General features: G+C 38.8%; 1 protein-coding gene across 2 annotated transcripts in view; it reads right to left on the bottom strand.

Annotated features, from left to right (window-relative positions):
* Positions 1-11,495: 11,495 nt before the first annotated feature.
* The window catches only part of ZFR (zinc finger RNA binding protein), a 47,556-nt gene continuing 34,294 nt past the window's right edge, over positions 11,496-24,757 (bottom strand). For both annotated transcript variants that reach the window (XM_041419119.1, XM_041419127.1), the window contains exons 16-20: positions 19,733-19,830; positions 18,816-18,911; positions 14,815-14,926; positions 14,631-14,728; positions 11,496-13,869 (exon numbers count right to left, since the gene is read on the bottom strand). In XM_041419119.1, coding sequence (XP_041275053.1) covers positions 13,690-13,869; positions 14,631-14,728; positions 14,815-14,926; positions 18,816-18,911; positions 19,733-19,830 — 584 coding nt within the window. In that variant the 3' untranslated portion in view covers positions 11,496-13,689. The remainder of the gene's footprint in view (positions 13,870-14,630; positions 14,729-14,814; positions 14,927-18,815; positions 18,912-19,732; positions 19,831-24,757) is intronic.

The raw sequence follows: 24,757 nt of genomic DNA, 5'->3' as shown, positions 1-24,757 counted from the left end.
CACCGCCTCCCCGCCGCGGCCGCCCTCACGGGGCGTGCCCGCGCCCCTCAGCGCCGCGCGGCGCTGGGCTGCCCGGGGTGCCCGCTCGGCGCTGCCCTCGGCCTGAGGGGCGCGGCGGAGCCGGCGGGGATCCCCCGCCGCTCGGGGACCTCCCGCTCCTGGCCTGGTCCTTGATCCAGCCGTCACTTCCATAGAGTCAAAAAATCGCAGAATGGTTAGGGCTGTAAAGGACCTTAAAGCTCATCTGGATCCAGCCCCCGGCCGTGGGCAGGGACACCTTCCAGCAGGTTGCTCCAAGCCCCATCCAGCCTGGCCTTGGGCACTGCCAGGGATGCGGCATCCACGGCTGCTCTGGGCAGCCAGTGCCACTGCCTCACCCCCCTCAAGTAAAGACTTTATTCCTAATATTGCATCTAAACTTCGTTTAAATCATCTATTGCACTGTTTCTCACTCAGCTGCCAAATGCCTGTGTTGTATCTGTGCACGCTCGGCAACTCAGCATTAGGGAAAATCTAACCAAGGCATCGAGATGCAGACTGTTACTTGTGGCAGGAGAATTGCAAGAAAAATTACATAAAACACACTTTCCATCAAATAATCCTCAAAACCCTCTAAAATGTGACTGCTGATACACCTTGAGAAGTCCTCTGCCCTATGCCTATTTAATGTGTTACAGCCACAGCCTCCCTGGAATGTCATCTTTGAACAAGGTATAATCAGAGCTGTAAATATACACCAGGTTTAACTGGTATGTAGGTTACTTTTAAAAGCCTCATTTTTATATGGGTACAGAACAACGCAAATATTGTAAGCAGCCGGTGGCAATGCAGCAAGACTACCCAGCAATTCAAATGGCAAATGGTAACCGAGGAGACAATTTGTGCAGAGTAGACTGTGGAAATATTTTTACAAAAATAAAACATACTTTACAAACTTCAGTAGACCATAGGACGTGAATATCAACAGCTCCTTCAAATATTAGTGATAAGCACTTTTCATATAATTTCCCCCTCTTTTTGCTTTAATACTTCACTTTATTTACTTTGCTCCAAACCCAGACCTAGGAAAACTACAGGAGGAAGAAAAAAGATTACATGCAGTTGTAAGACAGCATTTATAAAAGTTAAATGGAGTGACTGTTTCAATTCAGAAATAAAGCAACTTCCTTGTTTTCAGAGTCAAGGAATGAAAAGTCTTTTGGATTTAATCAACTTCTCTCTGGACAAAAACTTGAAACAACTCAGAGATTAGCTTTCATTAGTAGTTTTATAACAAAGGCTATCCTGGTACGGGATCCCACGCTGAAGAGCTCTCATGTTTCGTTCCACCACAGCTGCTTCCACATTATTCCTTGTGTCACATCTGACCTCAGCTGCATAGGTCAAAAGTAGACCCCATGGGATTAAACTGGTGCAAATCCAGAGTGAGGGGAAATGTGGAACACCACCTCTGTGCTCTCCAGTGTATTAAGTACTTAAAGAAAGAGAATAACATTAAAAAAAAAAAAAGTCTTTTAAAATACCTGAATTTAGAGTGGGAATAATGTGAATACCTCAGAATGCCTTGAGGTTTACAGCACACTGAGGCAAAAATCAGCTACTTACTGACATAGCATTTTTCGCAGAGGAAGGGATGTTTTGACACCAGGCCAGAGTCTTAACTCTGATCGGAAGTGCAAAAGGAGCCTTAATTCCCACACAGCACATGGGAATTCAGTCTTCATCTTGTCATCAAAAAAAGCCAAACATGAAAAAAATCTGAGTGTAACTGCTATTCTTCATCAGCAAAATACTCACAGGGTGAGCATGGGATGAACAGGGAGTGCTTCGTCCTGGGGTTTGTTCCCCAGGATGCGAAGTGTGTGGGACTGAACCCATTGCCGAAGGGATTTGAAGACTTTTTTCTAGAATTTGGGGGCTGGATTTGTGTCCCCCCCTTAGTTCATTTTTAATGGAATGGAAGAAATAAAGCTATCACGACTTAATTCAGAGAAGAACATTAGCATCTGAAAGGGCCAACTGCAACCCTGACTCTGTGCCAGCAGGTTACCAAGCACCAAGGGCTTCCATGTTTTTCCCTTTCCCCAGGAAGAACAATGTGTTCTCACTTTCTCTTCTAAAATCTGGACCGTCTGTGGGGAGTACTCACAAAAGTCAACTTCAGCCCAGCCACATCATCTCTGTAGATTCCTCCTGCAGACACTGGAGAGAAATAGGCTCCTTCTCAAGGCAATGGGGGCAGCAAATAAATTCCTTGTTAAGAAACAGACTCAAAAGACTGCCCAGTGCTCAGAGCACCTCGGGAATTCAACTTGGTCAGGCTGAAGTTGGCCTTTCAGAGTGCCCTCCTTCCCCACCCTTGTCTTTACACTCCCCCCAGTCATCTAGTGCCTCTCACTTATGTATTTACATACTTACTTTTCTGTCATTTTAACGTGGTCCCTCTCTTCAGCATTGTCACTCTGGGTTGTTCCAAATTGCTCCATACCAACGAGGAAATAAGACAGTTCAATGATGTTCAATCATTTGGGATTGTTCTTTTCATTAATAAATACTTCTAAAATAAAATTTCTACAACAAACTGAAGTTCCTGGAATGGTGTGTTAATAGGATAGGTCTTCCTATGTTTCTTCTAAATGGGAAGTGTTATTCCATGCTGCCATTGACTTTCAATTCATTAAAAAGAAAAACAGTGTATCAAATAATGTAATTAACTTTTGTTCAATTTTAAAAGTAAACCAATGACTATCATGCAAATGTAGAACAGTAAAACTTTTTAAAAGCCAAGTTCTAGATTGTCTGTAGTGGTGAAGAATATATGGCATTTAACTGTTGCCATTTCATCCTGATACTTTTCTCTTTCTAGAAGTATAATCACAGAATTTAATGCTGCCTGCAGCAGGGAAACTCACAGACCAGCTCTGCTCTTTCTATAAAGAGAGATTACTTTGTTTAAAAAATTCACATGCTATTAGTTTGAATAATTCCTTGGGCTGAATTCTCAGCTGTGCCCAGGCTCAGTGGCACAACAGCTGATGGAAAGGAGACACAAGGCGCTCTTTGCAGCTTCTCTAGCAGTTTCCTTTCCGTTATCCTCTTAACTGCAAGCAGTATCTCATATTTTCCATTGTGGCAGTCCTCCTTGTCAGCATTTCCTTGGTTGTGGGAAGTAAGTGTCCTGGATAACGCATTATCCTGGGCAGTATCTGGAGCACAGTTAGTGAAGATGATGGAACACATCATCTCTTTGTACCACAATTCAGCTTTTCTGAACCTGGCCCTTTGTAAATCTCAGCACCTTTGAGAGTGCAAAGGGTGATTGGATGCTTTGGGATTGCAGGCCATTGTGTGGTGTGGGTGCTTTGGTTGGACTGATATAATGAATTTTTAAAACTATTCATGAGTGTTGAGCAAACTTGCATGACTATGTCTAATTTCTACTCCCCATTTCCCCTTTTTGAAGAAAATAGAGGAAGCCTTTGCAGTCCTGCAGACCTGCAAAGTCACAGGTGTGCATAACTCCCATTCCAGAGTGGCAAATCAGAGGCAGGAATCTGCAGCTGTGCTCCACTTTGAACTCTCGTCATGGCTGGATCCAGATCTGGACACTGCTTTTAGTACATGCAACTCCACTGATGACAAAGAGATAAAGAATTTGAAGTAGCATCTCAAAAGAGGATCTCAAACAATTATCAGTTGTCAAGGTTTCATGATCTTCCTATTCAGAAAATCTGCCTGTATGCACAATTTGATTTTTCTTATTTTCACATTTGTCTGGGCCTTACCAGAAGAACTGCATTTATGTGTGCAAATCTGGGTATTTCTGGTGTACCTGTATAGTTACTCTGGCATTGCACAGAGCACTGCAGATGCTTGTGTGCAGCTCAGAAGGGAGGAGCTGTCCCAAAGTGTTGGATTTACCCTGAGTATACAGAGATCTCCCATGTATGCTGGGTCTGATACTCCCTATTTATGCTGTTCAATTAAGTAACTTGGTTTAGGACTTTAGTGTTTTAAGACAACACACTAAAGTGGCTGAAATCAGTATGTAAGAAATAAAGAAGACTTAAGATGAAGCTGGAAGTCAGATTACTGGGAGCTATCAGGGAAAAAATCAGAAATGAGCAATATACTGAGATGTCCTGTGGGAGAAGGTCACCGAATCAGTCTGTAGACAGCCAGCAGCTACCTCTGCTTTATACAGGCTAAGAGAATTTTCTGTGAAAAGTCATGAATGTTAGCTTTCTGCAAATTAATACAATTCTAAAAAAAGAAAACAACAACAAAAACCATAAAAGGGTTCTGATCTAAGATACTACTTCTAATACTGTATTCACAGTGACATTTTCATTTTCCAGTACTTTCAGTGTCCTTCAGGAATTAGTTTCTGAATGTGGTTCAGATTGCTGTCTGTCACCTTTGAGATGAGCCTATTTTTGAAGTATATGGTCAGAGATTGTGTAACACTGTCCTATATAAACCTTTTATGTTTTATCTTTGTTGCAGTGGCCTTTCTCTACTGATTGTGTTGTGCGATTCAATTTCTTAAGCAGTTTTCTACTCCTCATTGTGAGAACCTAATCTCTCTGGGTAAAGGGAGAGCAGATCTACTCCTGCTTTCCTCAGATGAAATATCTGGCTCTGATTCCTGTTCCATCCCACGTCTCAGTCCTGAGACACTATGTGCCCAGTTCCTCCCTGAAGGTGGTTGAAGAGATGCAATTTTCTTCTTAAGTAAAGCCATCTGGGATGTCCCACATGGCCACACATCGTGACTCAGATGGCAAACAGCACTTCCTTCAGGGGCAGCAATACAGATCAGTGCCATTTTGTGTCCATCCCTTAATTACTGAATGTTTTTGTTCTACCAGGGCCTTCCAGAGCTAACCTTCCTAACCATTCTAGCCAGGAAGGTTCATCTGCCTTTTGGGACATACAGTTCCAAAATACCCACACAGAAGAGTGCAAGACCAAATTAACAACTGCACCACGGAGAGCGGGACAGAGGCATTAACTGCTGGAACACACCCTGCACCAGAGTGTTTACTTTAGCCATAGAGATGCAGTTGGGAATTACATGTCTTAAACTTGAGGATGGAAAACAAAATATTGCTGTGAGAGTTGTGAAAACTCAGGGAACAAAGCACCTCACATCAAACAGCAATATCACCTTCTCTTAATAGCTACAAGTGGGAGAAGAGGAAGTGAGTAACTTTTTAACAACTCTACTCACCCAGGAAACCATGGGTGTCACAAATAAGAATACAAGGGCTAGGGAAGTTCCTCACCTTTTTTTAGCTATTTTGAAGCAAACACAATTACTTGTTTGTGGGCACACACAGACTTCTTTGTCATGTGGTGAACTTCTTTATTTTATTCTCCAAAATGCTGTGAACAGAAATTACTTCTGACTGGGTATAACAGTACACAAAGGGTGAGCCAAATCCCATCTGCATCGGGAAAAAGCCTACACCATGGCTGGATGCGAGGCAAAGTTACATCAGGGCTCTCCTCTCACCCTTGTTTCTTCTAACCCTGCAGTCCAAAGGGAGGTCCTAAGGATCATGAGCTCGTAAATAACAAGACCGATAAATTTAATTGCAACCCTCCTGATATCAAAGGATATGAACTGACCCTTCTGTCTTGGAATGAATGCCACAAAACAAAAAAAAAAAAAAAAAAAAAAAAAAAAAAAAAAAAAGCAATATTCAGCTCCCAATTTGGCGGCACTCCCTAAGCTGGCTGGTGAAAAAAATCTGCAAGGTGTCCTTGGGGTGTCCTGATTCTTTCTTCCCAAGTCACTTCTTCAAATGCAATGTGGATGAAAAGTCCTTGGGAGAGATGTCCAGCTGACTGTCACTAGCTAGGAATCTGGTCCATCTAGTTAAATAGTTGCTCTTGTGCAGGACTCTTCCTGCGGGGCATGAGGAGAAGCAAAGCAAAGCTAGTGAGAACCATCCAGTGTCTGAATTACAGGGTTCAGGATGGATCAGTTCCAGCATGTCCATGGGGAGGAATACTCATTATGAAGCCTACACAGTTACCTCTTCTCTTTGGGAAGGACAAATACAGACTTGAAAGTTTTTACTGGCTGTGTCCTGGCTCTTCTGTTCTTTCCTTTATCAGTGAAAATTGTACCTGCTGCATGACCACAGTGAAAAAATGTGCTGGTTTTACTTTGCCCACCAGGACCTTGACTTACTATTGGTTTTGATTTCCTAATGAAAATGCATGTGTGTGTCAGTAATCATGGATGTCCGGTAATGAAAGAAGCCATCCAGCTCATGCTGTCATCCCCACCTCCCATACAACTACTGCAACTAAAAAATCCAGCCCAGATAATCTGAGAAACAGGCACAAACCTACTCCTTCAGGAAGGCTACATGCTCTTTAGCAGAAACTCATGGCAAAACACAAACGTGAGTCTAGAGGCTTCCCTTTACTGACCCCGAATTCAAAAAGGCTCTTGTTTAAGCAAGGCACACTTCTATTTGGCTAAGACAAATGAGTCTTTGAAGTAGCAAGCTTTATAGAAGCAGCAAATCTTTAAAAGAAATCTTATAAATCCATGTATTCTTCCCTGTTAGCAAATGCTTTTGATTTACTAGAATATTTTTCTTTGCAATTGCTGTGGTTTTTATCTTCAGACTCTTGGAAAATTTATTGACCAAACTTTCTAGAATTAAAATGCATTCATGCTAGAATTAAAATATTCATGCTGATATCCATATGGCAATCTGGCATGCCTGAATGTCAGAGGGGTATTTGGAAACATTTTTTTTTTGAGGATTACAGAAATCACCTGCACTTCCAGAACTCCAGGTTTTTCTACAGAAATAAGTTATTTTAAATATCTTGTTTTCTGGTATCTGGGTAAAATTTGTAGAGGGACTTTTCCTCAGGGAGAATATATAAACCAGGACAGGACTGGCGGAATTTTATTGCGTGGACTTTGTCCCAGACCGTTGCGTTTAAGATCTGTGTTCTCTGAATGCATCACTGCTTCCTGGGAAACACTTCAGCCCTGGCTACTTCTGTAACAGGAGCCCTGAGCTGGTCCCATAGCTTGTAAATTGGCTCATCTTATGCCTTTGGATACGCTGGAGGACTTGCTGGGGACATTAGTTAAAGCATCCAGAATCCTGATTTATGATTTACCACTGTCATGTAAGGAATGCTTATCCTGAATCTATTGCCCTGGAATCACCCCTGACAGCAGCTGCAAGAAATTTCTTAAGAAATAGATACGGGAAAGAAAAGCCACACCATACCCCCTCACTCAATATTTTTATCTGAGATGCCCCTCTCCTCCTGTTCTCAGTGATTTCCCAGATAGTCTTTTGACACACATTTAATCAACACTCCCTTTATAACCTCTTTCTCAGATTGCCTTCCTCAGTGGGAGTCCTTACTTTGCAGAATTTCTTCTTTGCAGCCCTCAGTGACTCAAAATCGAATCTCTCTTCTTCCTTCTGCTATGCCTACTCTGACTTGTGTAATTTCTTTACACCCCTACAGTATTTACTTCTAATTTATTCAGGATATAGTCCTGGCTGTGTTTCTAACCATTGCTGTCTTCTAAATCACTAGCAGATTTTATTTGGGATTTTGCTGCCATGATGACTTTGGTGCTTCGTTAAAGAATTATTTTAAAATTATTTTAAAATGCATACTTTAGCAATAGAGAGGAGCGCTGTAATGGCTAAAATATCAGTTTTCCCTTCGTGCTTGCCACAGAAAGATGAAAACGAGCTCTGGCTTTCCAGTGGGAGCTGCTGCTGAGGACACAGCGCTCTCTGCTGCTGGGAGCACACAGGGACACTTCAAACACAGCCCTGAGGATCTAGCGCATAAAACTGCACTTTTCCTTTTGGCTGTGGAGCATTCCCTTAGGTTTCCAAATATGTGGGAAAGCGTCCTCACACACTCTTTAACACTCTCCATTCACATGCAAGGCATGGAGTCCAGATGTAGATGTCTGTGAAGCAGGAGAGATGCATGAAAAGTCAGTAAAACCTCTTCAGCTTTTCCTTCACCTTTTCCCACAGCTCACTTGCCATACATGGAATGTAACATATTTAACACCTCAGTTCCACTGGCCTAAACCATTTCAGTCTTAAACTCCTGAATCACCTGGAGCTTCTTTTTTCTTTTATGGTTTTGGGGAGTTGCTGAATGAGTTGCCAATAATGCTCTCTGCTGAAACAGAGCCTTTCTCTTTGAAAGGCTCTACACTATTTTTTGGAGCTGACTGTTGTTGAGAATTGATATAATTTTTTTTCCTTTTTATTTTACTTTTGATTTGTAGATGGGCTCTCTAATGGCCTTCCCCATCTTATTTCTTAAGTTGGACCCATTTAATTAATTCTGTTCTTTTTGTTGCCATTTTTCTTGTTTGGTTTTTTGGTTTCGTTTTTTTCCCCCCACCCCCACTTTTCTAATGGAATGAAATGTACCAAGTTCAAATGCTGGATTTTGCACCTGGGATGGGGTAATGCCAAGTACAGGGATGAAGTGGGAGAGGAGTGGCTGGACAGAGCCCTGAGCCCGGCACAGCCGGCCCAGGGAGGGGATGGTCCCGCTGGGCTCAGCCTCGGGGCCGCCTCACCTGGGGCCTGCTGGGACCTGCCGCTGGAGAGGGGTGGAAAGGTCCTTGAAGGTGCTCTGACGAGGAAAACAAAGCTGGTGGGAGGGCTGGAAGGAACTCCCTGTGAGGAGCAGCTGAGGAATTTGGGCTTGTCCACTTCGGGGAAAGGGAGGCTGAAGGGTGACCCCACTGCTCTCTGCAGCTTCCTGAAGAAGGGAAGGACACGGGGAGGTACTGAGCTCTCCTCCCTGAAATCCAGGGACAGGACATGAGGGAGCAGCTCACAGCTGCACCAGGAGAGCTTTCCTGCCCATTAGGAGGCAATTCTATAAAGAGAGGGTGGTCAAGCACTGGAGCAGCTTCCTAGAGAAGTGGAGGAGCCCCCAGTCTGTCAGTGCTCAACAGCATCTGGACAGTGCCCTTAACAACGCGGCCAGCCCTGAGCGGGCAGGCAAGTGACTGACAATGACTGCAGGTCCCTTCCTGTCAATACAGAAAAGTCTGTTCTCTTGTATTTTATTCCCTTTCCACTTAGAAATAAAATATTGGAGTTATTAGTAGAAAGTGGGATGGCATTTCATTATCACAGACACTTTTCTTGTGACAAGCACCCTCTGCTGCTGATACCACCATGATTATCCCACTTTCCTGAAGCTGCAATTCCATATGACTATACTGGCAACATCCTGGATCATTGGCTCCAGTTCTTAAATGTACCATGCTTTTCTCTCACGTGTGAAAATATGAAGTAGTTACCTAAGCAGTGGCATTCTTAACATCCTAAGCCATGCTGAGGTATCCATGTAGGACTGGCAGCTGTGGGCCAGCACCTCCGATGAAAGCCATCCCCTTTTGGAGCAGCACATAGCCAAGGAGTGTGTAAAACATGACAGTAAACTCCTGTATTCAGGCACCTTCATCTCTCCCAGAGTGTTCATTAAGTTGTATAACCAGAAAATTACTGTCAAACTTAAATGTGTGCCACAAGTCTGTGATAAGGTTGTCTTACATAGTCTGATTATATAGGCATCTTACTGATACAAACACAATACAGCATGCAGAAAAGGAAACAAAAGAGGTTATATAAAGGTTTGTGATTCTTGTGTTGAAACAAGAGGCCTTTTGTCTCACTTTTAATGTTACAGTAACCTTTTTACTGTAGAAAAAACCATTTGTTTTGGTCAAACTCTCTGGTCTTAGATTTTTAATGACAGAAAATTTACAAAATCCACAAAGGTTTCTTGATGCCATCCTATGTTTATTGTGATTCAAGGCATCAGCTCAAACAGGACTGATGCAGAATATATATTATTTAACCTAGTGGCTGAGCCTCTGCAAGCTGGTATGCTTTAAACTACCCTGCAATAAATACTGGTGGCCATGGTTTTGCAAAAGTCTAAGAAAACACCAGTGTTAAAGATCTTTCTAAACTATGACCCTTACTAACGCAGGTATGTAAGGACCATGACATGTGGGATGGTGTGCACTGCGCAGGGTCAACATCCCCAGCAAGAGCTGCCAGTCCTTGACAAACAGTGACTTTTGCCCTTGCTGGCAACTGGACATTTGTTGAGTATTATTAGGGGAGTGTTTCGTAAAATGCAAACTGTAAACAATCAGAAAGTTCAATAAAAAACAGCAAGCTTCTCTCAGACTTTCATAATGCAAGCCAAAAAAGTGGAACAAAGTGTAAGAATACAGATTAATAGATATTTATGGAATGAAGTCTGATTTTCATTTGGATATAATTCAAAACTGCTGTGGTAAGTCTATAGAGAACACTCCTTGGATTTTTTTTTTCTTTTCCAAAAATACCAGCTATCTCTTTCATTTTGAAAGTCTGAGAAATACCATACTGAAGGACAAAAAGATCTTCTGAGATCAATAGAAGAATCTCTCAAGAGTAATTTAATTTGCTAGCCTTTTTGGCTAAAAGGCTCTTTGGTTTACAGCTGTCATTAAAAAAAATGAAGAAAAACAGATGATTTTGTTGACTCTATCACTCTGCTTTGTAAAACTGAAATATAAATAGAAGAAACCATTGCTAACTTTGTCTATTGTCCACCATTATTAATGCTATGCTATTCAAATCTGTTTGGTTATTCCAAACAAGTCTTAATTGCTTAATAAAGAAACTAATTTGGCATTGTGTGATATTTAACAGACTAATGATCAGCAGGTATTCAACCAGCAAAAAGAATGTTAAATATTCATGCACATTTTTGCAGGAATATTTAAAGCTGATTCCAACTGTTGGAAGTTTTCTAGGCAGAAAAATTTTAAGTACTAAAAAGTCTAAAAATAGAAGCTGCAAATGAACCCATCATATTCAATAGTTCTGCAGGTTTAACTGTTCATCTAGAATTTCATAAAAGGGCAAGAAGTCGATGGACTGCGTCTAACAGACTTTATCTTCTAACAGTGCCTTTATGCACAGATCCATGTGAAACCACTCTGCCCACAGACAGGACACAATTATGAACTAGGAAGCCACGTCAAAATTGAAAAAAGCTTTGAAACAGAACAGTTCACATGTTCACAAACTGCTCCTCTGCGGTGAGCCTGGGGGGGAATATCCTTTCTGTGTACATCTCCCTTTTGTGAATGAAGACTACAGTGTTTGTAACTGTGGGATTTAACACAAAGCACTTCTGAATAAAAAATGTGAACAATGCTTATTAGTAAACTGCCAGCATTACCAAAACAGAGGGTATTAAAATGCTCACTTAGTCAGTTTTGCCTTCCCAAGTGCACAGTGTACTCTTTAAGTCAAAGCTAGCTCTGTACTTTTGAAAATCTTGTCTTTACATTCTTAGATTTGTTAACAAGAGTCAGAAGTTATCCATTAAAATGGGCAAGAACACCAGAAATAAACCGCAAATTCACCTTTCACCACACAGCACAAAAATCATGGTCACAGCTTCATATTTAATGTGGAATCACTTTAAGTATACAATATTTCAAAAGATCCAGAAACTGGTTAGGAGCTAAAAGCCAGTAGAACAAAAATACAGAAAATCTAAAATACATCTTTGACCTTTTTAATCCTTTTAGGGTCACATTCCTGAATAGACAAGTTTGCCTTATGAGGAAAGAAACTTTGGTATGGAGTTGAACTAGCCACATGAATAGCACCTGTAGCTTTCAAAATAAATAGTAATGGCTAACTAGACACAATGGCAGCAAGATATCCCCTAGAACAAGCATATGCTTGGAGCTATGCATGAAGGCTGGACAACAAAATGAGTGTAATTTTTTAAGTAACTTCAAAGCATTTCTGCTTTTTGTATTTCTAATTATTTAGAAAGCTTTCCTACAATGAGAAAGCTTTACTTTTATATGCTAACCCCTTATAATCACTCCCTTGAAAATTGCACTCTGATGCTTGCAGAACACTATTATTAAGTGTTTTTCTTTTTTAAGTCTTTAGATTCCCTCAGTTTTTCTAAAATATTGTATTTTTATTCCATAGGCCCACACTGGTTAGCAGTAGATGCTGGGAACAGAAACATGCCCCCTGCTCCAATAGTTGCTTATTAAAAAGGTCAAAGATAAATTCGACCTTGAAATGGAACAGAAGTTGGGCTTTTCTTAATAAATGGTATCAGAAATAACAAATTATCTTTGTCACATGTGATACTCTTCTACAGCCATCAATAAAGTAGCTATCGGAATGTTAGTCTATGTTAATCTGTGTTTTATGGGTTTGCAACAAAGCATAATACACATTTAACAGAGTAAGTGAAAATTCAGTTTCCAGTGTGTAATGAAATTTAGTCGCTTAATAAATTTTAACTTTTATTTGTGTATTCCACTGTAGTGCTGTGACAACAAATCACACCTGTGTACCAGAGCATACATCAACAGTATGATGTAACTTTACTTACACCACTGCTATATTTAGATTTTTGAAAGAGACATAAGCATACACTATGGCCACAGCAAATAATTTTCTGGGTTTTTTTCTTTGATAACCTTCACTTTTTAAGTAATACTTCACTTTTAAAATTTGAATTATTGAAAAAAATCACAAAGTTTATACAGGAACAGATATAAGGAATAACCTCACAGGCACTGATATGACAAACATTTATTTTAAGGGCTGAGAGGCATTAATACCATACCGACAAAGTTGACTGAAAAGAATGACTAACTTTGTCTAAATGGAAAATGCCCACCTTTGCTTGTTGAGAAAAGAAATTCAGAAAGTTATTTTTTGGCCTTGCTATGTCACGAAGTCAATCATACAAAGACCTATGCATTTAACCTAAGATAATAGTTTTTAAAGCCCTTCTATTAAAAAAAGAAAAACAAAACCCATCATGCAAATCTTTGATCAATTATGCAGCGGCTTTAAAACTGTTGCAAGACCATACTGTATATATTAGCTTTTATACTGCTAATGCACAACTAACAGCAAACTCGATTAGATTAACACAAATTTGTCTTAATTACACCGTTATATCACACTAAGGAGACAAATGCCACAAGATTGGCAAAAACATTTAATTCTGAGCACTCAAATGGCAGGACAATTGTGTTGTAACCCCTTCACATTTAGAAAAAAACATGATCCTGCAGTCTCACTTTACAAAAAAAGGAAAAAAAACCCCTTCTGTAAAATATTAATTGGGAGGGGAACTGTTTTACTACCTAACACAAAGTAACTCATAAACTAGTGTCAAAGGCAAACAAAAATACTTCTAAACAAAAAGTCAAAATACACATAGCAACAGAAGCACAAATGCTGCGTTAAATACAGTCAAGATAGGAAGACAATGCACTTGTTAATAAAAAAGACAAAAAAAAAAGAAGAAAAGATACTAAACTTAGCAACACATTTAAAGAAAACACAAAGAGGGAAAACTGTGTTTTCCTATGACAAGTTTCCATTTGCAGTCTTTCCATCCATAATTTGTCCGGTACAGTACATCCAATTAAAATACTCAGAATCTCACAGAAGAGCTAGGTTGTTCTCTTCCAAGTCTAATTCAGAAGCTGGTTTTGGATGTTTTAAACAGACATCATTATGAATGAAGTAAAAGCAAGGCAACAAATGGACTTTTCATTACCATCAATATTAGCAATGATGACAAACATTTTTAAAAGTTATCATAATCTTTTTTGTCCTTCTTTCCCTCTGCTTCAAACCCATCAACCCCATCACTGTCCCTTCTCCTTTTACGATTATTATGGATGTTGAAGCGTTGATTCATCTGTGGTAATGGATCCATTCCTAGAACTTTGTGTATCTGCCGGAACGCAAGGAGTCTCAACGCAAACTAGAAAAATGGTAAAGAAAATTACTTGTGTTACAAACAAATGTCCATTTTGAGCACTTTGTCAAACAATTAAGGAAGAACACCAGTGATGTGTGATATTACCCTTAGCTCTAATTATTCCATCTTTCTGTCCCCAAACAAAATCAACACAATAAAATGTGTATGTCACTTGTGCTGCTTCTCTAAGTGTAGTGTCTTAGCTTAATGCACATGTGTTTGGGCTTCTGGGCTTCCAGTGAAGCAGCCAAGGCTTGTCACATGTCACATTGGGTGACACATGGTCAGGAATCAGTAGCAAAAGGATCAAATGAAGAGACAGACGCAGTAACCTCTTAAACTGCAAGCATGAATGGTCACAACTATTATATAAATCTTACACAGATGTATTTATAAAATTTCCAATCTAGTAACATACTGCTGTAGAGTAAGCCTGTTTACAGATCTAGACCTAGATATATAGATGAAAATGCTAGAAATTGTTCAGGAAAGTACGTTTATTTTAGTGCAATAATGAACACTACGAACATCCTCTCCTGTGACACGTTCAATGCCTAGTTTAAGGCTGGTAAGACCTGACTACATTCTGCAAAAAAAAAACCAAAACAATTCATGTCCAATATAAAGCTACATTAAAAAAAAACAAAACAAAAAAACAAAAAAAAAAAAAAAAAAAAAAAAAAAAAAAAAAAAAAAAAAAAAAAAAAAGAACCAAAACAAAACCATCCTTCAAATTTAGTTACTTCACAATTACATTCCCTTACCTGTGCACTTGAAGTAATATCCTCTCGTTGCTGATCTGTCATTACAGCAAGTGTATCAAAAGGATCTTTTTCACAAGGGTCCAGAAGGCCAGGACCACCTACAATAATCAGGCTAATTAGTAACACATCTTTACCTTACTACAAGCAAGATTATGGATTAGTAAATACATAAAAGATAACTTGCCTTTAAGGATGATTCCTGAAGATATACACTCAAAAACTCTTCTCAGTGCATCTCCAGGACTCTGTGGTCCAGTTGCGCTGCTAATTGCTTTTTCCACAAGCAGCTCCATAGCCTAGACCAATAACAGGAGGATTTAGCCAAATTGGAAGATGGACAGAGACAGAATAAAGCTGTTACTATTCCTCAGTAGAGAATTTTGAATCTTGAATTTTGAAGAACATTGCATATCATAGAACGCTTTAAGTTAAAATGCGAGAAACCCCAGTTATTTTATAAAGATGAATAAAAAGAAAGGTGGTGCTGGATGAACAATGAGTACTGATACTGGCAGCTGGTCGCTGGTGGTGTCCCCAGCACTCAGTGCTGAGCTCAGTCCTGCTTATTCATGATCTGGACAAGGGAATTGAGAGCACCCTCAGCCAGTTTGCAGATGGCACCAAGCTGGGTGTGAGTGCTGACCTGCTGGAGGGCAGGGGCTCTGCAGAGGGATCTGCACAGGCTGGATCCATGGGCCAGGGCCAGTTGTGTGAGGTTCAGCCAGGCCAAGTGCTGGGTCCTGCCCTTGGGTCACAACAGCCCCAGGCAGTGCCCCAGGCTGGGACAGCGTGGCTGGAAAACTGCCCAGTGGGAAAGGAGCTGGGGGTGCTGCTCAGCAGTGGCTGAACATGAGCCAGGGTGTGCCCAGGTGGCCAAGAAGGCCAAGGACATCCTGAATGTATCAGCAGTGGTGTGGCCAGCAGGACCAGGGCAAGGACTGCCCCCCTGTGCTGGGCACTGGTGAGGACACAGCTCAAATCCTGGGGTCAGTTTTTGGCTCCTCACAAGAAAGACGAGGTGCTGGAATGTGTCCAGAGAAGGGAATAGAGCTGGGGAAAGATCTGGAGCACAAAGTTCTGTTAGGAACTGCAGAGGGAGCTGGTGGTGTTTATCCTGGAGAAAAAGAGGCTCAGGGTAGCCTTATTGCTGTGCATAACCACCTAAAAGGAGGGTGCAGCCAGGTGGGGGGTGGTCTCTTTTCCCACATAAATGATGATAGGACAACAGGAAATGGCCTCAAGTTGCACCAGGTAAGGTTTAGATTGGATATTATGAAAAAAAATTTTGACTGAAAGGGTTCTAAAGCATTGGAACAGGGTGCCCAGGGAGTTGACAGAGTTACTGTCCCTGGAAGTGCTCACAAAACATGTGGATATGGCAATTAAGGACATGGTTTAGTGGTGCTGGGTTAACAATAGGACTTGATAATCTTCAAGGTCTTTTCCAACTTGACCAATTCAGTGATTCTATGATGGGCTTCTTCTCATCACAAGTGTTTCAGTAATTATGTAGAAATTTACATAGTAGTAGCCTACATGTACAGGTAGACAACTTGTCCAACCATTTTTGAGAGTATGGAACACTCTGGGACACTTGATTCTGTCAGCCACGTGAATACAGTACAGGGTATACTTAATGAAATAGGACGCTTTAGAAAAATATAACAAGAGTACAGAAAGTTATCAAAAATGTAATGTCCTTAAAATGCTTAATACCCTCACTAGTCCTTCAGTTTAGCAAAACTGAAGCTCACAGCAATTTTTCTTCTAGTTAGGAAGCAGTATCAACTCAGATGTTAAACAAGTACAAAAAAACCCTCTATGATAAATATATTTTCTGATTGTATACATTTCATTTTCAGAATGTATACATAACTAACATATTGATGTTAGTTAAAATGGTTTAAATCATTAGCTGTGTTTTAAGAACTGATGTTTTTTTCTGCGAATATTTCCTTTTGTTAGCTTTTATTAGACACTATTTTTTCCTAGAAGAACCTACAAAAGTATTTGTAAAAGAAACAACTAACTTTCTAGATCTCTTTCTAAGAATTAGATAGATATTTCACTGCCTCTTTGACAAGTTTAATTCTCAAACAATAGCTTTTGGTAGGTTTTTTGGAGGCACTTTTTGTTTGGACCTTGTCCTCCTCACCACATCTACAGTTGTTCAAATGCTACCTTTTATTTTTCCTTTCAAGGTGTAAATATTTATTCTGATGTATGCAAATAACTACAGGCAGTGCTAATCACTAAAGCTGCCCATTCCTTTCTATTGTAGCTCCATTTAACTGACAGATTTCAGTTTTTGAGCATGTTATTTCCATACTCCTGCTATAGCAGTCAGGATTTGGCAACAGTAATTAAGATGTTTTTAAGTAGGAAACAAAGTGCATCAGTAAAGAAAAAAAAGCAGATCTTGAATTTGCATATATTAAAATCTAGTTCTTTTGGATCCTCATACAATACACTGAGGTCTATAACTCAGTACTAGGAAAACGTGAGTTATGATGTCCTGGTGCTTATGTGCACAAAAGGCTGGGTTTCAAATCTGAATAATTTGTAGGAACCTGACAAAATTCTTCTAATTTAGTTTCTACTTTTTGGTACATGAAATGCTACTACTGTGGCCATTCAGGCTTCCTATTGACTTCTATTTTTACAACTACTTATGGTTTTTTTAAAAAAAACTCTGTCATCTCTTTCATTTGTAAAAGGTTTCTAGTATAGAGAGTAAGAAAAAATCTGTATTCAGAAAACTCTGTTACTCCAATCTATGAAATTCCATCCACATCAGCTGAAATCACCACTTTCATTTTGTCATTGTTTTTATCAGTAAGATTTTTTCTACAGGCCAAAAGAACAGCTGATTACAGCCCAGTACTGATCCATGTCACTGAGAATGCATCAGGCACCAGGAACAAATCAGGAATCACTTTTGGAGAGAACTGAGACACAGCGAGGTTTGACACATTGCTTCATATCTCTCTTCCCTCTGGATGTGCCTTGGAACACATAGTGTGAAAATTAAGAAGCACATTCCTTGTTCTTCATCCATATCCCTGCTCTGTGTTGCAACAATTGTAAGGATACTTTTTTGAAAGTATGCCCAAGGTTCATTCTCTGGCAACTCAGTATCACAGTGATATTAAGAGAGCACTTAACATCTTTTAAACTGTATTTGTTTAGTGTACTTTTCATGAAGTGCAGTACTGAAACTGGCACTAATTTTTTCCATTTAAATATTTAAAAAAACAGACATTACTTTTCCACTCTTTTTCCAGAAGCAATAAATATTATTGTAAGTAATTTAATAAAACTGTCTGCAAACTTAGTGGAGTTGTAAAGTATTTCTCATCTAAATAAAGTCAACTGCTCAAAACAGTGGTAGTGCTTGCTCTTCCTGTCAAAACTGAGAAGGAAGCAGCATAGTGCAAATGGATTTGGTCTGCAAAACACAACAGTCAGAACTAGGTTTACTTCCACATGATGCATGTTGCAGCTATTTGTTTCAGACTAACTTTGTCCAATCCACAGATTGTACATCTGTTAGTACTTGGAGCATTTGTAAGGTAGTCAATGCAAAAGGAATGCTCCAAGAACACTCAACTGAATTAAGAAAGGTGACCTGATACAACCCAGAGATTTAAGTGACACTGACTAAAATATGATGATGACACAACCACAGGCTGTACTGAAGCACTGTGGTATTTCCCCTTGAGAAAGAGACATAATCAACCTAAGAATGACCATGATTTTTTTCTTTTGAGTTCTTTCTGTTAGCACAGAACTATATGGGCACAGCTGACATTATTTAAAATAAGCTTCAGCAAACTACAAGCAATTCAGAGTAGGTGGTTAGAAAAAAATATGTTCTTTTATATAAAGTAAAGGAAAAATATGCTAAAACCTAGAATAGGAATCTACTCACAAATAATAGAAAAGAACAAGAAAATTTCTTTTGGAAAAACCCAGTAACTTCCAGCTTCAAATGAAAAACCTCAGAAAACTGTATTTTAAGAGGGAATCTGGAGTATTTGTTAGCAAAACCCCCCCAAAATCCCAAACAAAACCCTACATTATGTGTTGAAAAAGTCTGAATTTAAACACTGTATTAACACTTCCCCATAATTTCCTTGTAGTAACATATTTATTAAGAAGACTCATTTAAAAAACATTACTTACCCAGCTTGGAAAATCAGACCAAGTAGGAACCCGCTGACAGAGGTCACGAAGAATACGTATGATAATCACACAGGATTGCAGACCATTAGCTCTAGCCTTGAGAGCAATACAAAATCAAATTAATTAAAACCCTTGCACCCAGAGCAAACAGGACTTGTTGAAAGACTAAAACACCACTGTTCAATGGAAGCTCAGATACAAGATTGAAACAAATCATTCTACAACTTTATTCCGTGAGCTGCCATTTACAGCAGTATTTTATACAGGGTTAGTAATTTAAGGTGGTAGAAGTCAAAGTGCACAGGTTATACAAGAATAACATTTCTTGATCCCCTATACACTTTGACCCATGTTCATTTGAAACAATAAATACAGTATCTTTCTATATTAGAAATAAAAAGGATAAAGTAAAGATCTAAGAAATAGGTATAGAGACTGAAAGGTCAAGGGAATCTGTTTGGTTTCTTTATTGTGCCTTTGCCAGAATGCAAAGTCACTAAACCAAACAGTTGCTTCTCACCTTTCATTCCCTACACTTAATGCACTAAAAGAAATAGAAAAAAAGTCTTAAATCTAAACACAAAGCTTTAAACACATATTCCATTATTTAAAGCGAAGTTACTCTGCAGCCTTATGGAATATATAACAAATATACAACATATGATCACCCCAAGCGAGTCAAGCTTTCCACATCGCCTTCTCAATGACTGGAAAAAAAAATTATGTCAAATGAGCAATAACTGCATAAAGCAGCTCCTCCATACTCAACCTTCTACAGTTAAATTTAGGGACCAGAGAAATATTAAGTATTATTAGCATGAACAACGCTGAGTGTTTTCACACAGTTAAACATTCATATTGCAACTGAACTAATCTCTCATAAGGCTACAAGAAGAAAGTAAAATGATGTTCCGAACCTGGAACCACTTAGCGTGGCGTAGAGCAGCCAGAGCGTCAAGGCATTTTTGCCTGTCCAAGACGTCCGGTGGGTCTTTCACCATACCCGAGGTTACATCTAAAATGGATTGAATTGGCAAAATGCAGTGAGGAATGGGTGTTTGACCAGGTGAGCAAGACACTTCCTTAAATAGCTTCAATGTCACACATGCCATTTAAAGTTTAAACCCTTGAATAAGAAATGTAAATGTTCAGCAGTAGTGGCTCAATTAGGATTAGGGCATTGACCCAGTAGAATGATCAAGAGCATAATGCTTCAGCTCTGAAGTTATTTTCAACTGCATTGCTGATTATGCAATGCATAGTACTTCTTTATTTCAGCTAACAGTGGAAAAACACATATCCCCTAAAATAAAATACCGAAGGAAGGATGGTTGGACACAGTGCACCAGCACAGAGAACACAAGACAGAAGGAACACAAAAATCCACTTTAACCAAGTAGAAACACTCAAACTTAGTTTCTTTTAAATTTTAATTGTCAGGTGTTATTTGGGACCTATTCTTGAAAAAATAAACTAAGCATAACAAATCTTAAAAGCATTGAATATTTAGTAATGATGTTATTTTTATAATGCCTTAAAATTATTTTACTTAAAAAACCTGACTAAATAAATGTGACATGATCTTCAATATTACAGAGTTCCTTGTTTGCTAGCACTTTCTCTCCTTCCCATAAAAATAAAATTCCTCATCCCATAACAGATATATTCCAGCAACACTTAGGATGCAAGGAAGGATCTGAAAAGGTACTGCTTTACCAAAGACTCACCAAGATAAAGAAAGCAAGGAATAGTCTCAAAAACAAAGCAAAATATCTGAAAGATGGAGAAAACATAGCAGACATTGCCTATTTAAATATCCAGGAAATAATTTAATTACCAAGCTGACTGCTTTGCTACCAGAGGAAGAGACCAGAGAAGTGGTTTAATCAGTGAAAGTGGAACCACTAAACAGTGTGAAATGGTGTCCTTGAGTTACTTGAAAACTATACAGATATAATCAGATCAGTGATCACCATTAGAAGTTACTTGTTTACTCATTCTGAAAACGGCTACGGTGACTAGTCACAACAGATATTGCCAGTGTAACTGGTGATACACCACATAAGATGAAACAAAAAGCCCTCACTCAATGGCACACATGTCACAGGAGGTAGCTCTTTGGAACAGTACAGTTTACTCCTTCAAAATCTAAACTTAGGTTAAGCCAGGGAATAAAATAAAATAAAAAATAATGAGGCTCATGAAACATGCCTGCAACAAGAAGCTTTTAGATATGTTGCAGAAATTGTGCTCTGAAAACACAAACGTAAAATAGTAGGATTCTTTAGTATATGGAGCTAAAAGGCCATGAATTAACACGGTAGTATAGCTCTGCAGTATAGTAACTAAATTTAATGTGAAGTACTGTATTCAGATTTGAGCATTTTGATAGGATAGTCCCATTGCTTTGCACAGGGATAAAAACGTGAAGACTTCATAAGAGGAAAGTTGAGAAGAACACAGGTAACTTCTCACACAGATATTCCACCTTACAGACTATATATTAAAGTGGAAAAATTAAAATCTTCACTAACAATGCAATTACAGAGCAAATTATGATGCTTAAAGTGATGTTTCTTTTAAAACAAAACTGATTAAAAACCAAAAAACCCAAACCAAACAAAAAACAACAAAAAATGCCCTCCAAACCTACACAGGAGGGGTGCCAGCTAAAGCTATGTGACGAAAGGAGTACAACCCAGATATATGAGACAAGGAGTATAGCCTAAAAAAACACCACAGGAAAAAGTGGCAAAATAAGGCTGAGAAAATAAAAATGCAAATATCTGCTGTGAGGCCAATAGTCTAATCAGTCTAATCAATTATTTACAGTTTTCTAAAACTAATATGCAAATAGGTGACACTGTGCAAACTTTTAGCACAATAATTCATTAATAATTTGAAATTTCTACCTCTGAAAACCTTCAACTTGTAAAATAGTTTTACGGAGAAGAATTGCAATTTGAATGTACAGGAAAGAATCTTACTCAGTGCTGGAAATGTTAATCTAAAATGGGTTACTAATAGCTGTCATAAGAATATCCCTGGAACTTAAAAAGACTCTGAAAGTCAGAAGTTGATGAAGCAGGTACTATACTGAGAAAACAACGACTGAAAAAATGTATCAAGGGAACTCCTGTAATATTTATTCTGTGGATTTTTGCATATGTTTCACACTTCTGGATTAACCCCTTAAAGACAGTGTAACTAAAATCAGATGCCTAACCTGCCACCCTACTAAACTAGGACAAAAACTGAATTAATTTACAAAACACGGGCATGAATTCTTACCCTGTATAAGTTACTACTAGCCTAAACATAAGGGGTTAATCTTTAATTAGACGTGCTGTGTCCACACTACCTCTTCATTAAAAGTTAACAGGTATGTCAATTTAGGTAAGTTTTATTATGTAAAATGCATTTTATCCAGTCAACTATTACAAGACTAGTGTGAACACTGCTTCATTCTAGGAGAGAGACAAAGACGAAAAGAAAAAAACAAAAAAACAACAAAAACCAAACACAAAGTAACAGCAGATGCTAGGACTATGCATCCAAACCCCTCCTTTGTAAAGCATGGCAGGTGTGACACTGAGCTTTAGAAAACCTTGGTCAAAAATCCTTCCGATGTCTTGGCAGCAACCCCTGACAGGAATCAAGTCCCTCTGCTAGAAGGCTTTGGACCGGGGCTGTCAGCTAAGGATAAAAAAGACACACGCGCACACACAGAGGTGTTTGTAAGTATGTACACTTTGTTTGCGAAGGAAGACTCCACAGCTGGGTTAGAGCTCTCCAAACGTATCAGATTCGGTCAACTGTCAAACGCACAATACTGTGAGGAACAGTAGCTATGCGGTTAACAATTTCATTTCACTGTTTGGGGTTTTTTTTTGAGCCTTTTACTTAGTAACACATCAAACATGATATTCTACTCCACGTGCAAGACTCAAGTTGCATCTTTACTCCAACTGGTTCTTCCGGTAAAGCCTTCCTTAATACCTGAACTAGCTCCCCAAGCGGGCTAAGGAAAATGAAAACTTCAAACCAAAGTAAGACACAGAGCATGAGAAGCTGCAGTAAGAAAAACACAAACACATACTGTTACTCTGCAGCAAATAAGCAGCAGTCTTCGGAATATGGAACTTCTTTGCTGCAATAATTGGCAATTCAGTCTTCTATTTGCTCCAGTTTCAAAAGTGAACTTTTCTGCACATCCATTTTATACTGCTCAGTGTCTTGAAGAGAAATCTAACTTGATTTTGTTTGCCTAGAGGCAGTACTGCATTCAGCAGTGAATAAACTCACAAAGATAATTTAACTCAAGTGTGGGTCAGACAAAAATACAGATTTGTTTCCTTTTGGTGGAATAACTTAGGGGACTGATGGTAGTAATTTGAAATTTGTTTTACTTTTAGTCCACATCATAGAATTTTGGGCCAGAAACCACTTAGTTGAAATTGAGTACAGTAGCAGGAATCAATACTGCACTTTTGCACAGTACATCAAGAAATAAACATGGTGTTTAAGGTTAATTTCATTAAATGGTTAGACTAATTTAATAATAAAATGCACTTTTTAATAAACTTAAATAATATGGAAAGTTGGATTCAGCCCAGAGTTATGTTACACTCAGATTGTCCAAAACCAAGTAAAAGTGGTTGGGTGTGACAGTACACATACAAAGCCTTTATAGCTAGGAATAAAATGCACAGCTTAAAACAAAAGCACTCTAAGACTCTTTGGAAGTCATCCAAACCACAGAATGCATGTTGAAAGTTTTTCTTTCTGATTATGTAGGATGACTTTGTTAACATAACTTGTTTATAAATGCACTAGTCACAACTACAGGACACTTAGTAATGCAATATAAAAACCTCAAGTGTTTTAGAGGACATGTAGTGATGAGATGAAGTATAAAAAAAACCTTAGTGGCTTATATAAATACGTATATACACAAGCACATGTATACATACACACATAAAATTTCTTTCAACCTGTATATGAGAAGTGTTAAAACAGCCTCAGATTTCCTATTTGTAGGTTCACTGTCAAACACCAGAACCCTGTTTGCTATGATCTCTTTCAACTACGAAAATACAGGATTAAAAGGAAACAAAAGTTAATTTTATCTGACCCATAAATAAAAAGAACCAATGTACTGCAGACATTAATCATGCTTGTTGGCTTAAAAGCTTTTGGAGCTTTGAAAGTGTTACAGAACAGACCCTAAAGCAACACTGCTGGCACCAGTGAAACTGTGGACTTCACAAACGTAAATTGATTCCCAAGCTCCACTTTCTGCTTCAGCTCAACGACAAAGCCATTTCTTATTGTACTAGTTGGGTTTGCCAGTTGGATAGAAGAGTGATTGTAATACCAGGAGCCTAAGTGTACTCAAAAAGCACTCCAGACCAAAAAACAACCTCAGAGAGCTGGAAAAAATCGCATCATCTTTTAAAGTTAGAAGCACTGTTACTGTCAAAAGTACGGTAAAAGTGCATTTTAAGTGGCACTATTCAGAATGTCTAAGTGATGGTAATACTGACCCAGTTCAAACCCAAAAACCTGTGATTTGATTTTCTAAATTCATATAATCTTTCTCTTAAGGCAAGACTGCTCTAGAAAGCCAGTTTATAGCCACTTGCTATAAAATACTTAGTTTTCCACATAATTTTAAAAGGGGGAAAAAAAAATCAAGCTTGTACCTTTTCCAGAAAGCTGAGGTTGGACATAAAGTTAGAAATTTTAAAAATTAAATAAAAGCATCATATACACATTTATTTTAACCAACTGTTTTCTACTGAGACTGGTTGTTGAAAAACAAAGTTTTGATCAAATATGTGTGCCAGCATGTTGCCTTCCAGGACCTTAGTGCCATCTTAAGCAGAATAGATAAACATAAAAAAACCAGGTGAGAAATAAGTAACATCTTTAACAACTTC

This window comes from Onychostruthus taczanowskii, unplaced genomic scaffold (assembly GCF_017590055.1).
Source record: "Onychostruthus taczanowskii isolate IOZ18803 unplaced genomic scaffold, ASM1759005v1 scaffold108, whole genome shotgun sequence".
Lineage (NCBI taxonomy): Eukaryota > Metazoa > Chordata > Aves > Passeriformes > Passeridae > Onychostruthus > Onychostruthus taczanowskii.
This window is presented reverse-complemented; position numbering and strand designations above follow the sequence as displayed.